Here is an 18,970-nt window from a genome sequence, read left to right as displayed (position 1 = left end):
ATGTCCCCTACTGGGGATTGAGCCCACAACCCAGGCATGTGTCCTGACTGGGAATCAAATCTGTGACCTCCTGTTGCATGGGTTGATGCTCAAATGAGCAACACTGGCTGGGCTACAATACTTGTTTAATATTATAAAATTAATAGAGAAGTGTTGCCCACATGTCGTGTTTTAAGGCACAGTGAAAATCCCACTTAGAGTCTGTGTTCTGGACTCAGACTGTGAGATTCAAATCCTGCTTTGCCATTTATTAAATTTTCTAAGTTTAATGATATAGTGATAGTATATACTTCATAGAGTTGCAAGGATTAAAAGAGGCAACCCATGCAAAACATTTAGTATAGCATGTAGCACATAGTTAATGCTCAATACACTTTAACTAATTTATAACTGCTTCCACATGGTCTTAATAAACCTATAATGAAGCTGAAGTAAAAATGTTCCATTAAAGACATTTAAGAGGACCTTGTTAAATGCACACATTTACCCAAGATGCATAATGCATCATCAGGATTAGTTCACAAGTGGCTGGTGAAAGAGCAGGGCTTCCAGGAGCCAATTTCCTCATATGTACAATGGAGATAATAATAATGACCCTGAGGCCTTCCAGCCTGTGAGGATGAAATGAGAAAATGTAACTGAAAATGTTCAAATTCTGTGAGCACAATACAAGTAAACCTACAGCATTGAGATCCCCATGAAATGGTGTTTTGCATCTAATTGGAGATTTAGAGTGAATCTTGAGGGTAGGGATTTAGACTCAAGCAGAATCAATCAAATGGTGATTATTAACTTCTTTTTCTTCTATATGAAAGCGTCACACACAAAATAATAACACTCAGTTCAGTTCTCTGTATTAGAGTTAGAAAAGACTGCTGCAGTGGTGCTCCTAGGCCAGCGGTTCTCAACCTGTGGGTCGCGACCCCTTTGGCGGTAGAACGACCCTTTCACAGGGGTCGCCTAAGACCAGCCTGCATATCAGATATTTACATTACGATTCATAACAGTAGCAACATTACAGTTATGAAGTAGCAACAAAAATAACTTTATGGTTGGGTCACAACATGAGGAACTGTATTTAAAGGGCCAGAAGGATGAGAACCACTGTCCTAGGTAATCTGGGGAACGTTGTATGGAAGTCTGGACAGAAAACAGCATGTGTTCTTATTAGGATTTGAGTTAAAAGTCAGACAGACTTTGATAACCTGGAATATAAAGTGGTTGCTCACAGGGAGATAACTGGGCAGCGAAGGGGTGTTAACAGATTATAAGTGGAAGAAGGCTGGCAGGAGGCAATTGGACTGAACTGCGGAGGCCTGGCAGTAGGCCAGAAAGACCCCAGAGAATATGTGGGAAGAGCCTAAAGAGAGTTCAGCTTTTTCACAGTTTTATTGGTGCACAGTATAAAGCAGAGTAATTAAGAAACTAACTTACAATAATTTATAGGGATGTGACAAGAACCCGACCTCCTCTTTTCTTCCATGTGCTAGTAATGCAAGAAATTTTCTACAGATGAGCTGTGTTACCTTTAAGATCCTAAAGCTAAAATAACTCAGCCTGTACTTTGAAAGTCAGTTGTACTTTGCTGATTAGAGAACTCTTTAGAATCAGTGAGTTTAACTGAATGCCATTGAATGCACAATTTATTAAAATGATTAAAATTGTATTTCTTTCTGCATTCCTACTTATTCTTCAGGAATGACTTCACAAAGAAATGAGGCTTTTCCAAATTTCTGTGAATATAGAAAGATTTTAATTTGTTGCTAGTTGAGCTTCTGCTCCATAATTCATGTCTGTAGCTAGCTACACATTAACATAGAGACCCTGGTTTACCCTTCACTTTTTCAACATAATTAATATGCCTCACTTGCATTCTTAGAAATGTCACAATATGGACAATATTATTCTATTTGTAACACCTACTATATAAAACATTTAAATTTTAGTTATGCAGGCTCTAAGACCACCTATATAACCAACTCATAATAACCAACTCTTGTGACTCATTTATTAACATAATGTAGTAAAAATAGGTAAATATGTGTTTGAAAAGCTGGAATTAAAGTGAACTTTAAGGAATTTCCCTGGTTATTTAGTTACATTAAAACTTATACATAAATATTAAAATAGGTGAGGCTTTAGGAAATGTTTTTAGTTCTTTAGACTTTTAAAAAAGATGTTTTAAAATGAAATGTGACCATAAATTTTCTTTAAGAGTACATTTGTTTTTCCTTTTGTAAAGTCAGTGTGTTAGACCAGGCCCATGCTCAGTTCAATGTGTAACATTTCCATCACTGTCAGAGTAATGAAGTGGGCCAACCTGGAAAGCTCTAGGATTCTAATAATCTTTTAAATAAATATTACAAACTCCCTTGTATTTATTCATTCACTTATTTAGCAAATGTGTTTGAGCACCTACTACATACCAGTCACTAACCTAGAGATACAGCAGAAGGACAGGTAGGGAAGCTCTCTCCCTTCCCATAGTAGGTATTACAGTGACAGGTAAGATACATAAAGAGAAAAATTAAAATATAATTTTTGTGAAAAATAGCAGCCATGAAAAAAAAGATGAGGAAAGAAAGGAGGTTAAGAGTCATAAAACAGTATGTGTTTGGTGGTAGTTCAGGTCATGTGACAGAGAATGCTCCTGAGGAGGTCATATTAAATAGTATCTCATATAACCAACCTTTGTGACTCTCTTATTAACACAATGTAGTAAAAATGGCTCCAAGACCAAATAAGGGAGAGAGCAGGGGTAAGAGTGATTCTGAAGGAGGAGGAACAAGAGCAAGGCAAGTGCAAGAGGCAGTTGGGGATGAGTTTGAGTGAAGACTGGAGTAGGTTGAGCAAGAATAGGAGAAGGTATCGGAGGGGCTGGGCCAGGGTGGGGTGAGGTAAGTGGAGGAGGTTGGGAGTTGAAGGCATAAAGGGGCAAAAAAATCTTCGAGGTCAAAGTACAGTTTGGAATTTTATAGTCAGAAAGAGAAGCATTTTTATAGGTGAACTCCCACAATCTTCCCAACAACTGATAGTAGGACATGGACATCACCTTCCTATCTTGAAGATACAGAGAGAGAGAGTTGTCAAACATTTGGCTTGAGAGTTTTGAACCTACTGATGTGGTAGCTATTCTTCAAAGGTAGGCATGTGGCTGTGTAAATTTACATGGCAGAGAACCCAAAGCTCAAATCTAAGGGTAATTGTCTTAGATGGAACTTCGAGATGTCATCTTGTTCGGTTCTGCTAGGTCCTTGAGATTTGAGCTTCAGCCTTCGTCTGAATGTGGGGCAGGATTGATTTTCATTAATTGTCAAACTTGTTCTCAGACCAGGTGCTGAGGCAATTTAAACTTGATCTGGAGCGGAGAGGCCGGAGTGCTCACCGCCCGCTGTCTGTTGCTGTGTACACATTAGCGCCGGAATCTTGCCTCTGAAATGCTGAGATAGTGTCAGGATTCTTAACAATCTGTCCTGAACACGTTTAGAAACACTTACCACATTCCACTGAAATTACTTCACTCCTTATTCTTCTGTTCACCAGGAGTTTTTTTCAGTCTTTTACTCTATGTATGTCCTCTGAAGTGTCAAGGGCCCAACGCAATTTTTTTTATTGTTGTTTGTCTCCAAAATGGAACTACAATTTTAGTAAGTTTCTGACTGATGTTAACTATGAGGGCTTTCTGAAGATTTTCAAACCAAACTTTTACTTACGCTTCTTAGTTTTATGCATATTTCCTCCTCTCTGTAGCACAATCTAGAGGCTAATTAGTGCTTTACTGACGTGCATATTGTGTCACTCACTCTCAGTGAAGATTTTCCCCTCCAATGACATTAATTTTTATTTAGTATTAACACTTTGTTCAATTTATTTTTATCATGCTAAAGGGATGTTACAGGGTCAGCAAAAGGAGGTTTACAGTTGTGAGTATGCTAAACACAGAGTTTGTTCTTGAATTATTATTTATTAATTATTGTATTGTTTTCCATCAGGACAACTGTAAACCTGCTTTTTCCAACCCCTGTATAGTCTCATACCACTGGTAATTATAAAGTTATTGAATTTAACTTTTTGACCAGGAGTTCATGTTAATGAACTGTGTGCTTGTGGAAAGTGACCCTATTACACATATTTGTGTGTGTGTTTGTGTGAAACAGAGGACTATACAGAAGACATTGCTATGTTTGCAAATAGTTGGTTGGTGCAAACTCCAGATGACATCAAATGCGTACCCACACCCTCAGATTTTCCAAATCCATGTTCCAGTGGAATGCCAGCATTTGAGGTAAATTTGGTGTGAAAACTATGGGCATGTTGAATTAACAACCATATATTGTATTTGTATATTTAACATTAAGCATTTTTAATGCAAACACTACATTCTGAAACACTATTAAATTTAGGAAATGTAACTGCAATAGAAATAACTTTACAATTATTTCAGAAATAATGAATGTGATGTTTTGTAAAAGTAGCACTCATTACAACAACATGTAATTATAAAATATTGGTTAACATTTACAAGCAGAAATTACCTTCTGTTTCCTAGTAAGAACAGAATCTTGCAATTAGATCAGTAGGGAAAAACAAGAGTACATGCATACCATTAAATATATCCTGGTGACCTCCATCTTTTTCGCACAGGCGATCTTCTTCAAGTGTCAGATACTGTTGCAGTTTCCTTTTTTGAGCTGCCATGAATATATTGACCCATATTTATACATTGCCAGCTGTGTTAACGATCTTTGCAAGTAAGTGAAATGATCAGTATTTGCAATAAAATTTTGTTTATCCCAAAAGAAGAGCAAAACCACTTTTATAACTTAGCCATCTCACCAATTCACAGAATATAATGGGAAATGTAAAGCATAAACTATACTAACAGCTTTTAAAAGATCACCGGATAACAGGTACAGTCTGTTCTATATAAGCAGCATGAACAGGATACAGCAATTCTTAAGTATTTTTTATGCCCATGTTGGGCATCAAGAAATGTCTGTATACTCTTTTTTAAAGTAATGTTTAAATGCACAACATAAGTTTACAATGGAAACTATACTGAAACAGGGTTATCAATATAGTAAGCGAGATGATTTTTTGATACCAGGACTTTTCTACATGCATTTCAGGTCTAATAACTACTGTAATTTGATCTGGTGATGAGTGTAAATAATATTTTGAGATAGCTGCAACAATTATCATGAGAAGTTTAAACATGAAAAAATGACATATGAGATATATTGGTGAAAAAGTCTAAGATACTGCTAAGAACGTTGTGATATGTTTCCTAAATGTATAATTGAAGGAAATGCTAAATTTCATTTGGAGATTAGTGAAAATAAACATGTAATATTTTTCCCAACCAAGGTCATAGACTCCCGCATTCTCTCCCAGGTTAAGGACACCAAGACTGGGTGGTTTCTAGGGAACAAACTCAGTAAGACTTCAAAAATATCTCAAAAAATTTTAATAAATCTGAATGTTTTTTTAAATTTAAGAAATGTAAACGATATATAGGAACTTTGTTTTAAAAGACCAGTCTAATTTTTGGTTGAGTAAAACTACTTAAATGGCATCTTGGGTGGCTTGTTAAGAGGTTTAAGTTAATTGAAGGTACGGAAAAAGAGGGAAGGTGAGGTGGTATAAAACTGCCTTATTTATAATTAATCTGCTTAGAAATATGACCACACCTCAAAGCAAGGGCTGCTGAGAAATGCTCTCTTTGGCTGGGCACCCATATGCCCAGCAAAAACTTAGAGGGTCTAATACTGAGGAGAAGAAAGGGAACTGGGGACGAAGAGTCTCTGCCACACTCACTTCGTCTGAAATTTCATCATTGAGACATTGACATGATATTTTGGTAGACTTACGCTTTGGATTTTGAAACCAAATCACTTTCTCCAGGGTAAATAAAAATAGAAGGATGGAGAAAGATCTTTTCCTGGCTGAAATTGTCTGATATGCTTGAGGTGGAGAGGCCAGGTTTGGGGGCACAGCAGACATCGACTACCAATAGAAGGGCATTATAAATCAAGTCAGTGGTGTTTGGTGGAATGAAAGCCCAGTTAGCCTTTCACTCCTCTCAGTATGCCACCTAGGACCAGACCCGCCTACCTTCTCTCTCCCCTAAAGGAGATGCTCTTCATTTGCTATGTAGTAGAGGACTGCATCACGAGGATCCTGTCACATGAGAACAGCATTATCAATCTGCTGAACTCAAATTAATTTCCTGTCTGAATTAATATGATAGCATATTAAACTTGATTCAACACACAGCTGGTCTGCGCTGAGCATTGTGCCACACTTTGGAGAAACAGAGACAATTGAGACAATTTAGACAGAGACCCTGTCCTGGGAACTCAGATTCTAGGGGGGCAGAGAAACAGGGCTCCAGCAACAACACAAGTTCTGAAGGCAAGCACTGCGACGTGGAGGAGAGATTGCTGTCTTTATCAGAGAGTGCTCCACAGAGGAGATAACATCTCTGTTGAAATTTGAAGAATGATACAATTCCAGTCCTTGAATGGAAGCCCTGTTGCTACTTCTAAGAATGATAAACTTACCAGCAAGGAAATGATCGTAGACCTGCCACAACAAAGTCAATTGATTTAAAGACAACTACTCCTTAATGCTCATTTTCCTACTAAACTTTACATCCCAAAATAGAACAAAACCCCTCATTTTTCCTCAGTAAATTGAGATAATAATTTCTTTCCTGCCTGATTGTCGTGAGTTTTCGTGTGGTACCATGGGTAGCATGCCTAGCATGGGTCCTAGAGTAACGCAGACACCACAAACGGTAGCTATTTTAATAATAGTTGCCTCGGGTGGGAAAAGCAATATTGAGTTATCTTGTTAACTTTCAAAGCCTCTGTTAATTGTAGGAAACCATGCACATATTTTAAGGGAAATCATAAACTTCATGTCTTTCTAGCAATCGAATCATTTCAGCTTACCCTGCTTTTCAGAGAATATTCTTGTCTGGAGGTTGAGAATATTTTCTCAGTTTCTGGAATTTATGCTCAGTCCTTTTTTCCTTTCAAAGCTCAGTTAATTGGACCAGATAAGCTGCATGACTCCAATTACAGTAGCTCAGGATAAGCGCAATTTGAGATGGGTGGCTTCTACAATAGAGATACTGAAAAGGCTAAGGTTCACAAAGTACAACATTCTTAAGGTCATTATCTTGTAAGATAGTTAGCCATTCAATTTTGAGTTTGAATTGGGTTGGAAAACAAGGCCACTATCTTACTATAAACCCCGCTCATTTTATAGGTACCTTGTGGATCTGCTTTGGGAATTGGCTGACCTCTTCTATTTGTTTGGGGGAGTTTCTACAGTGATTATAAAAAATAATTAGAGTTTATTTACTCTTGGCAATATTATAAAAGAAACTAGCTTTAGGAATTTAAACTTGAAAGAATGAAAAATATTTAAAATCTTAGTTAAATGCTTTTTATTCAATATTTCAAAACTGCTGCAGGTTATTAGTATTGGTTTTATTCTGCCATGTAGACTATCAAAATCATGGTGTCTTTGAAATAATTTTCATATTTGGAGCTTTTGTTGTAATGGAATTTTATCTGTTGTAATGGGATTTATTAATTTCTACAAGGTCTGTGATGCTTTGTGTGGGAGCCAAAAAATACATACAAGGATTCTGGGAGGAATGTCAGAATTAAAATACAAATCTTTTTCAGCATAGGGACACCCTTGAATCAAAAGAAAAGTGGTCAAATATTTTAAGACTGATGAAGACAATTTACCTAGGCGTTTTTAGCTGGGATCCCATGTTTATTTGTTTTCTGCATTTATTATAGACTAGAGGTCCGGTACGGTACACAAAATTCGTTCATGGGAGGGGGGTTCGTCAGCCCAGCCTGCAGGGATTGGGCCTAGACTGGCAGTCGGACATCCCTCTCACAATCGGGGACCACTGGCTTAACTTCATCTTCCTGTCAGCCTGATGCACCTAACTTCTCTCTCCTGCTGGCCTGATCACCCTAACTTCTCTCTCCTGCTGGCCTGATCACCCTAACTGCTCTCCCCTGGTTGCCTGATCACCCCTCACTGCCTCTGCTTCAGCCCCACCACCATGGCTTTGTCTAGAAGGATGTCCGGAAGGTCGCCCAGAAGATGTCCAGTCTAATTAGCATATTACCCTTTTATTAGTATAGATAGTATATTATGTACATGCTGACATCAGTTAGTGTTGGAATATTCACCAGACACTAAACATTTCTAGGGATCAGGAGCTCATAGATGCGGACTCTGCCAATATCCCCTGTGTGACCCTGGCTCTGTCTTCTCACTTTCCAGAACTGATGATGATGATACCTATTGTCGAGCAGCCACTGAGTATGCTAGAGCCTGTTCCCACGCTGGCTACCCCATTCAAGACTGGAGAGATGACTTCCCAGCATGCAGTATGGTTTCTGATTTTCCTAAGCCCTGTGTACTTTTGTTAATGTTAGGCTTATTCTAATATTCAAAACTTCCCTGAGTACTCAAAACTGATGAATGGCAAGGATTTGTTATTGGTGCAGAAACATTGGTAAACTTGCAAACTTTTTGAAATACTAATCTTCTTGAGGTGAATAAAGTTGACTTACAGCATTCCCATTTGCCCATTTCAGCTGATAAATGTGATGATAGCTTTGTCCACCGGGATTGTATCAGTTGTTGCCCAACCACCTGCACATTTGAGAAACAATGTCTTGGGAGCAATCTCCACTGTCTTGATGGATGTTACTGTCCAGATGGTAAGTAAGTGTTTCATGAGAGAAATCATGTCTCCACTCATGGAAAATAGCATCCTGTGAGTGGAGAATCGAGTTGCAACATTCTCTCCCAGGACATCAGGGCTGTTGCAATTTTCAGCCCTTGTAGGATTTGGTCCTTGAAGTGATAAGAGAAAAGTCTGCTTTTCTTTAATAAAAAGGCTTATTGCTTTGTAAATTTCCCAGGAAATTTGGAATCTAAAGTCCTGGCAATTCTTTTGTTCTCTTGAATATTTAATATATATTTAATAATTTATGAGAGCAATTTTAGAAAAACAAATTGGCAATACAAGATTTTAGTTGTGATGCAGCTTTAACATTTGAAATTAGAAGTAACATAGCAAGTCGTACAAGAGGGGTTTAAATTTAGGAATGACTCCAATACCAATAGACCTTTTTATTTTTATTTATTTATTTTAAAAAATATTTTATTGATTTTTTACAGAGAAGAAGGGAGAGGGATAGAGAGTCAGAAACATCGATGAGAGACATCAATCAGCTGCCTCCTGCATGCCCCCCACTGGGGATGTGCCAGCAACCAAGGTACATGCCTTTGACCAGAATCAACCTGGGACCCTTCAGTCCACAGGCCGATGCTCTATCCACCGAGCCAAACCGGTTCGGCTCAATAGACCTTTTTAAAGAACACTGAGAATTCACTCAAATTCTTTTATTTTTACAGATTAAAGAAAAAAGAATCCCAGCTATGTTAAGTGTTTTTTGCACTGTCACACAGTTAATATGAGGGAGGACTGCTTGGAACCAGATCTGTTGACCTCAATCCTTTGTTCTATTAGTGCTACTCAGGGTAGCGCTTTGGATCAGTGCCAGGCATCAACTGATTCTTACTATTCACTGATGAGATAAGGAGTTTGCACCAGAATATAAAGTAATGCACCAAATATATAAGTCAATGCTTCCTTCATCTAGGAAGTCTTACTCAGAAAAAAGGTCAGCAGAATGAAACAGTGTGCTTAGTAGCACAGTTCATTTACATTCTGGCTCAACCATCTTTGCTCATTAGAGAGAAGTAATGAATGCTTTCCCACTGTACTTGCCCTTTGAGTAGCACTGTCTGGCTATTTATTATACATGTGATGAGGGTGTAAGTATCTCATTTGCAAATGAACAGAGATTAAACCAAGAATAAACTCTCTTCGTTGCCTTTATTCTGTATAGTGAACCTTGAGTTTTTTATGGTAAGTCATAGGATGAGAAAACTGAAAATCACTGAAGTAGAGATTTGTAAGGTAGCTACCGATTGAGATAGAGCAAGGTTGTTTGAAACCTCCTTGGAAGTAAAGAAATTTCTGTTTTATTATCTAGTGTAAGCAAGTATTTAATAAAAGTTGATTAAATTATTACATTCAAAGAATAAATATTTATTACTTCTTTTTTTAAATTAAATCTTTATTTTTCAGATTATTACATTTGTTCCTCTTTTTTCCCCCCCCGTAACTCCCCTCCTCCCAGTTCCTGCCCCACCCTCCGCCCTCACTCCCCACCCACTGTCCTCATCCATAGGTGCACGATTTTTGTCCAGTCTCTTCCCGCATCTCCCACACCCCTTCCCCCCAAGAATAGTCAGTCCATTCCCTTTCTATGTCCCTGATTCTATTATAATCACCAGTTTATTCTGTTCATCAGATTATTTATTCACTTGTTGATAGATGCATATTTGTCGTTCATAATTTGTATCTTTACCTTTCTCTTCTTCTTCCTCTTCTTAAAGGATACCTTTCAGCATTTCATATAATACTGGTTTGGTGGTGATGAACTCCTTTAGCTTTTCCTTATCTGTTGCCGGGAGCCGGTCCATCCTTGCTGTTTCAAGGGACCTGGCATATATGGCATACTGTTCTTAATATGTTTGTCACCTTCTTGACACTATGTGTTTTAACCAAGGTCACCTCTCTGAGAAAGGTGGTTTCCCCAGGTAGGGATTTTCCCCTGAAGTTAGGGAGGGAATAAAACCCCTTAAGTAAGTGTCAGGCGGGTAATTAATCACTTTAACTACGAACAATCATGCTTAAGCTACATAATCTTTACTCCCTGGAATGGAGATAAGAAATGCCCTAACCTTTGGAATAGAGATTGATAGGATTGGAATCAACTGGTATAAATACAGATGTAACAAGACAACAGGACTCAGAACCTAGACACAGAACCTAGACACAGAACCTACACAGAACCTAGAGACAGAAGAACTTCGCTGGAGAGAACATGGCAAAAGATCCTGGACAGAAACTGGATACAGAACCTAGAGACAGAACCTAGCGAGAGAACATGGCAAAAGATCCTGGACAAAACCTAGACACAGAACCTAGACACAGAACCTAGACACAGAACCTAGACACAGAACCTAGACAGAACCTAGAGACAGAAGAACTTCGCTGGAGAGAACATGGCAAAAGATCCTGGACAGAAACTGGCTACAGAACTTGGTTGAAGAACCTAGAGACAGAACCTGGCTACAGAACCTGGATAGAACATGGCAAGAGAACCTGACTAGAACCTGGTGACTGAACCTGGCTGGAGAACCTGGAGAACCTGGCTGGAGAACCTAGCAAGAGAACATGGACACAGAACCTGGCTGGAGATCCTAACCAGAACTTCGCTGGAGATCCTGACCAGAACTTCGCTAGAGATCCTGACCAGAACTTGGCTAGAGATCCTGGCTAGGCTGCTGATCAACTGAACGCTGTCTCCGTGTCATTCCTTCTTCGCCGACTCCGTCCACACCTTTGGGGATCCCTGGACCTGCTGGGGTTGGACCCCAGCAATCTGTGAAGCTCTTTATCTGACCTTTAATTCTGAATGATAGTTTTGCTGGATAAAGTAATCGTGGTTGTAGGTTCTTGGTATTCATCACTTTGAATATTTCTTGCCACTCCCTTCTGGCTTATTACTTCTTCTGAGAATTTGATATATATTTTTCTTCAATAGGCCTCATCATGGAAAATGGGACTTGCATCTCCTTGGAAAGTTGCCCATGTAGTTTTCATGGATTAGCTTATTCAGTTGGTTCCAAAATTGAACAAGAATGCACCGAATGGTATGTGACCAATGCACAGCCAATTATTTCTGGGGACCTGGCTGGGTGACAACTTTATACTAGTATAACATATGTTTAAAAGAATATACTTATTACTAATTTTCTTCCAAAAATTCCAAGACGCAGTTTGCATTTTATTTAAAGTTGATACAAGGGTGGGGGAACATTTGCACATTCTTTTATAATGCAATTCTTCTCACTTCCCTTGGCAGTTTCATAAAATCTTTACCTATGTTGTATTTCGTATTATTTTTTATCACTAATTTGCACACACTTTTTTTTTAATATATATTTTATTGATTTTTTACAGAGAGGGTTGGAGAGAGATAGTTAGAAACATCAATGAGAGAGAAACATCGATCAGCTGCCTCCTGCACATCCGGATGTGCCCGCAACCCAGGTACATGCCCTTGGCCGGAATCGAACCTGGGACCTTTCAGTCCACAGACCGATGCTCTATCCATTGAGCCAAACCAGTTTCAGCAATTTGCACACACTTTTACTCTTAGAATTGATGGTTCTCCTGACCTTCTCTATTGAGTACTTTTAAAAAATATATGTTTTTTTATTGATTTCAGAGAGGAAGGGAGGGAGGGAGGGAGGGAGGGAGGGAGAGAGAGAGAGAGAGAGAGAGAGAGAGAGAGAGAGAGAGAAACATTAATTATGAGAGAGAATCATTGATTGGCTGCCTCCTGCACACTCCACACTGGGGATCGAGCCGACAACCTGCGTAGGTGCCCTGACCGGAAATTGAACATTGACCTCCTGGTTCATAGGTTGATGCTCAACCACTGAGGCATGCTGACCAGGCTCTATTGAGTACTTTAAAAAGTGACTCCATATTGCATTTTTGGCCATGATTAGAGACATTTAGAATTTCTTATTAAATTAGCTAAGACTATTGTAGGCAAGGATTGCTCCCTCCAGTGCAGCCCTAAAAAGAAAGATCTAAATATCATCAGGCTCTTTCCCCTTTGGTGTAAGTGTATACAGTGGAAATGCAATTGGATAACTAACTCTTCTTAAATACCAATTTGAGTTTCTGCCTTTTAAAGACTGCTCTGTCCTCCCAAACTAATATCTTCTGGATGGTAGAAGCTAGAATTTATCTTATATAAAAATACATCTTTTCTCTCTTCAATGTCTGGTGATCTTCAGAACCAATTTTCTTAATTTGTAGTGCATGAGATGATGTATGAGTCGGAACTCATCATGTGTATTTCTCTAATGATAGAGGCAAATGCTTTTGTGTGTGTATGATCTCTTTTAGTTTAAGCAATGAGAGAAGGACCAAAGCAGAGGTTCTTTGTTTGGTTAGTATTCACTTTGTATCACCTTTAGAGACTTTTAAGTATGACACGCAACAAATAATAATTTAGATGCTGGCCAGCACAAATTTAGCAGTTAATTGGACTTCTGCAGAGAGCCTTTTCAAGTCAGATTATTCTGAGCCTATAAACATTGTACATTTTGGTACATTTATCAATATATTGATGCAAACAATACAGTTTTTCTATACCAGTAGATTAATATTTTATCATTTTATTTAGTGTATGTGTTGGTGGCGTTTGGAACTGCACTGAGCATGACTGCCCAGGTAATCTTTTTAACACTTTTTTTTTTTAAATGCCTCAGGTTTGTTTTTGTTTTTTAAATTAAGGAGCAAGATAGCACTGATTTTTATGATGTCATCTCATATATGGTGAGAGATGTAATCATCTAAAAATCCAGGTAGTCAGAGGATAAATGGAAAATTGAATAAATGATGGCTTTGAGCAGTCAATTTTGGTACAAACTTATTAAAATAGTAAAAATATTACAAAACTTAAAACATATGTGAAATAGCTATCACTTAATAAACTTTAAATTCAATTGAATAACATAATTTAGTAAGTTTGTCAAACTAATTTTAAACATTTAGCTATTTTTTTGGTACAGGATTATTTACCTTAAGTTGGCCTGCTTTTTAGAGAATAAGTAATTTCTTCTCCTCCTTTTCCTTCTCTATTCCTTTCTTTCTTTCTTTCTTTCTTTCTTTCTTTCTTTCTTTCTTTTTTTTTTTTTGGTAGTTCAATGTTCTGTTGTAGGTGATTCTCATTTTACAACTTTTGATGGTCGACATTATTCTTTTATTGGAATGTGTCAATATATCCTTGTGAAAGCAACTGGGAAGGAGAAATTCACAATTACCCTACAGAAAGCTCACTGTGAGCAGGTAAGAATATCTCAAAATGACCAGAGTAATGCTCATTTTTTTACTCCAATTTTATATCCAGGTTAAGAATAGTAACATGAGCAGGCATAGTTATTTTCTTCAAAAATAAAACACCGTTGATTGCTGAGATGCATCATTCTCTATGTACTGCAAAGAAAGAAAAAAATGTTGATAATCTGTTATACTATTGACCACATGATGTGTCTTGATTTGAGAGATATTAAAGTATGAGAACAAATATGTCTTAAATTAAATATATATTTCATGACATTTTCTTTCTTTTAAAAATAATATTTGTATGTATAGGTTTTTTGAGCATTACATGCATAATGACTCAGTAGACTTAAGTTTCTGGTTACTTCCAAACCACTATTTTAAAGAGATGATTTTTATAAGATTGGTCAAGTTTCATATCATTCTAAATAAATATGACAAATTTCTTAGCATACAGGAACATTTATTTTAAGTTTTTTCTTCAAATAAACACATCAATAATTTGTAAATAAAGATACCTGGATCTTTCCTCTCTCTAACTCAGGTAGTCAAAATTTTTCAGAAATCATTACTATAATATAAAATGGTTATTTCCAGTAAAAATTTTCAACCACTTTATTTGCTTTTCCCCCTAGTTTGAGTTTTTCCTTTGCCATATGTTAGAGTCTGAATAAGCTTTCTACATAGAATCATAACTTTATATGTTTTTTCTTTATTGACTTTTATGTCTAATATTTCACTTATATGAGTTTGGAGAGGTACTTTAACTATAGCTATGAAAAACATAATTATTGAAACTAAATTGAAACCATTATTTAATGTTCTATATAAAATATATGTGTATATATGGTATTTTAATATACTATACAATGACATATTTTATTAGTAATGGGACTACATGAAATGGATTATATAGTAATTACTTTATTATATAAGTAATATATAATATTAATAGATAGTATTACCTATGCCTTCTACATATCAGAAATTCTTATCTATGTGCATTTTTTTCCTTCCTTCTCTTCTTTCACTCCCCTTTCTCATTTTTCTCTTCTATTGTTCCTGTTTCTTTCCATGTCTCTTTATCTCTCTCATCTCTTTATTTGGTTATTTGATTTTTATGCAGAATCTTGGCTTGGTCTGCCTTCAGTCTATAACTCTAATTCTGGATGATGATTTTGATAAACAAGTGACCCTTAGTCGGGGAGGACAAATCCTCACCAGTCCTAACCAAGGCTTCAATCTGAATGGTAAGCAATGCTAGCCGAGTACTTTCCTTACAATAAAACAACAAAACAACCTAAATGGAGACTTCTCCCATTGGCTGCCTATCCTAAAATTTGAGTGTCTCTGTGTTGTCAGATCCTTAATTGGACACAGTAAATACCACCTTGTTTATGGGACCTAGTGTTTACCTAGAATTACGTGGCCTAGAGTTTGGAAGGGGAGCTATATAAGCAAACAGCCACCTATATAACATACAATAAACTCAAAGATATGTATAGGGACTTTGGGGGTCTAAATGAGTGTAACTCTCCCAGCCTTGGGGTGGGGTATGCAGGTGTGGTCAGGAAAATTTTCTGAAGGAGGTGATGCCTCATTGAGCATTTAAAACTGAGGATTGCTGGGATGAAAGAGAAGGTAAAAGTGTTCCATGCATAGCAAAGAGACGTGGAACTCTGCAGTATGTTTAGGGGGAACTATAGCCAGTGCGGCATTGCTGAAGCCTGAAGAGGTTAAATGGAGGATATCCAGAGATGAAAATAGGGAAATAGGTGGGGATGAGATGCCCAGAAATGTCCCGGTTTGTAGAAATTACATGGCCATTCTACTGATTGTCATGCTAAGAAGTTGAACTTGATATAAAATTGAATATGAGATTATCATTATTTTACCAATTTTTATGAATAAAAATAACAATCTTATGTGGCTCAACCAAAATAAATAGCCAGTTTTAATGAGGAGGCTGATATATTTTTTTTTTGGGGGGGGGCAGAGAGAATACTAAAACAATGTCAGAATTTCTAACTAACATGGAGAACAGATAGAATGTTGTTAACGTAGGGCATGCAAAGAATGAAGAAGAACTGACTTAAGGCAGTAACAACAGAGATAGAAAAAAGAAGATTGCTTTAAAAATTATTTAGGAAAAAATGGTCTGATCTTGGTGATGGATTAGATTGAGGTTGGTTGAGGAAGGCAAAAAAAGGATGAAATGATCGAAGAATGATTCTCAGATTTCCGGGTTTGGTGATCAGATGATGGCAGAAATCATGAGAGATACGGGAGCAACTCTTCTGGTGGCAAAAGTCATCAGTTTAGTCTTGAACACAAGTTTCTTGTCTTTAAAGGTATTTCGTATAATCTATTTCTCAAGTGCTGTGCTCCTCCTTTTGTTGTCAGGCTCAAGGGAATGGGGAGTTTTGGGGGGAAAGTGCTGCTTCCTTATTGGATCATAAGGAGTTTTGGGAAACACACACACACACACACACACATTGAGGAAGAGAGATCAGCTTTCAAATGTCTAAGGACTGTCCAGCCCGCCATGAGATGTTTGACAACTGAAACTACATGTGTACCTGACAATCTATTAAACATATTAGCTTAGGATCCAGAAAGGAGGGACAGAAAGGAAATGGGAGGAAAGGAAGCAGGCACAAGGTGGCCAAAATTGGGCCTGGAGCCCAGGGGCGGGAACTGGGAACCTGCCTCCCCACGTCCCAGTCTCTTGGAAGGAGAGTCCTGGTGTTGTATGCTAGCATTTCAGAATACTGCGTATAAATCTCAAGGCTGACTTCTGTATGTTATTTTCCTGCAGGAATTGTTGAAATTCAAACAGTGTCATCCTTATTTATCCTTCTAAAAACCACATTTGGCTTAAAGATTCTGTTTGCAATAGATGGGGAAAGAGTTTATATTCAGCTCACCAGCACATGGAAAAGAAGAACGCTAGGTCTCTGTGGCACTTTTAATGGGAACATAAGGGATGATTTTCTGTAAGTATGATTTCTGTACAACTAGCATGATTTAATGGCTAGTGATGTAGAGGATATAAATATTTTCAGTAAAAATGTTTAACCATAAGATAGCTTAGTCACCAATGTTCCAAGAGCTTCAAATGGGCCATCACATTTAAATGTTATAGCAATCCACAGATTTGCATCATTGGTTTTATAGAGAAGAAAACCAACTGAGGCCAAAAGGTGGCAAATAAATAGCTCAAGGTCACTTAGCTCAAATAGAGTGGAGCTGGGCTTTGAGTTTAGATAGAGTGACTCAGAGCTTATGGGATAACCCACAGAATAACTACCTGTTATACTTTCCCCTGCCACTGACCAACCTTAACAGTATTTTTTAAAAATCTTAATATCATTTGGTATCAACAATAGTAAATTATACTTTAAAAATATTGATATCATTTAGTATGAATGACACCTCTAAAGCAACACTTTGGCATCTCAGCTAATTGGATTTTGTGATAGTTGGTGCTTAATCAGAAGAAAAGCAATAAAATCCATTTGTCCTCCTTATAACGACAAAGCACTTTTGCCTACATGTGAAGAGACACAGTGGATAATTTAATGCAAATGCTCGGAGCGTTAGTGTGAAGGATGGTGGGCAGGTGAAGTAGTTTGATAGGCTCTTATCCTCAAGGAGCTCATTGCAGATTGGGAGGAGATAACAACCTTTAAGAAATAATTAGTTCCAGGTCAGGTGTTAATCAACAATACATACATAAAGACTGGGGTAATTTTAAAGAGTTAAGTTGTGTAGTCATGGCTAGAAGCACAGCAGGAAGTTTGAGTAGGTGAGTGTGGGCGGGGTAGGCAGAAATGTTTTATGGAGAAGCTGTTCTCCAAATACCACTTAAAAAAACCCTTCTGTGTATTCCTCCTGCTTAGGGTTCTTTCCACCTCCTAATCTTTCTCATGAACTCCCTTTTTATACTTCTACCCAACTCAGACATTATTTGCTTCAAAAAGCGAGTTCATATCACACCAGACAAAATTAATTTTGTCTCTGTCACTATGAAAAGCTGTCATTTATGAGCCTGGTTTTCACTTAAAACTCTGAGGGTTTTGAGAATAAGAATCACATCCTTGATCCTTGTATTCTTAGGAACTAGCATAGACTGTTATACGCAGTAGATCGTAGAACTGCACGGAGGTCAGACTTCTAATGGAGCACCAAGAAGAGAATTAGAATGGGCAAGGAGAACTGGCCTTTACAAATTTAAATTTCAAAAGAAATTTTCTATCTTGTCTCCAGTGTGATTAAATTCGTTTTAGGTTTTTTTGTTTGTTTGTTTCATTTATTTGCAGGTCAGAATATTGATACCTTTATACATATCTTCTGTTTCACAAGTGGTATTTTAGTGGCTTGGCTAAGATGTACAGAAGAGACATTAAGCCTCTTTCTCTTCCTTGTTTATCAGAGGGGTTAGCAGTCATTGTTTAACAGATGGCAGCTCTGTCTCCCTCCTCCTCAGGCACCAGTCTCCTCCATGTATAAACACGGAGGCGTGATAACAGGGCAGGATAATATTTCAGTTAGAGATAACTTTCTAACACTGTTTGGCTTTCCAAGCATAAGCAGTTAAAATTCTGTACTTCACAAAAGCAAATGAGAATCTGCAAACACAGTGGAATGGAAAATATTAATTACTTAACAATTTATTTTGCTTGCCTTGTTACGGTAAGTTATGATAGGCCAAAGGTTCTTTTCTAAAATAAAATGCAGTAAATAAATGATCTCCTGATCATTTATTGAGTTTCTTGTTTTACGTGAACTAAGTGAGATAAGAGAGCCAAGCTCTGAGTCATTTCCTCCTGGGAACCCTGACTACACCCATCACCTTGACCTATTTTATTGTCTTTCGTAGGAATGAAGAGGGAAGGAAGGGAAAGAATGGGAAGAGCTAGTAGT

General features: G+C 37.5%; 1 protein-coding gene across 1 annotated transcript in view; it reads left to right on the top strand.

The window, feature by feature from the left end:
• Positions 1-18,970, top strand: part of OTOGL (otogelin like) — a gene marked incomplete at both ends in the record, with an annotated part of 144,967 nt that overhangs the window by 25,604 nt on the left and 100,393 nt on the right. Inside the window, 9 exons of the mRNA XM_081084691.1 lie at positions 4,158-4,285; positions 4,645-4,751; positions 8,320-8,426; positions 8,637-8,762; positions 11,727-11,835; positions 13,386-13,432; positions 13,905-14,050; positions 15,171-15,294; positions 16,863-17,040. Coding sequence (XP_080940817.1) covers positions 4,158-4,285; positions 4,645-4,751; positions 8,320-8,426; positions 8,637-8,762; positions 11,727-11,835; positions 13,386-13,432; positions 13,905-14,050; positions 15,171-15,294; positions 16,863-17,040 — 1,072 coding nt within the window. The remainder of the gene's footprint in view (positions 1-4,157; positions 4,286-4,644; positions 4,752-8,319; positions 8,427-8,636; positions 8,763-11,726; positions 11,836-13,385; positions 13,433-13,904; positions 14,051-15,170; positions 15,295-16,862; positions 17,041-18,970) is intronic.

Source organism: Myotis nattereri, assembly GCF_964212035.1.
Source record: "Myotis nattereri genome assembly, chromosome: 2".
In the NCBI taxonomy this organism is placed as follows: domain Eukaryota; kingdom Metazoa; phylum Chordata; class Mammalia; order Chiroptera; family Vespertilionidae; genus Myotis; species Myotis nattereri.
This window is presented reverse-complemented; position numbering and strand designations above follow the sequence as displayed.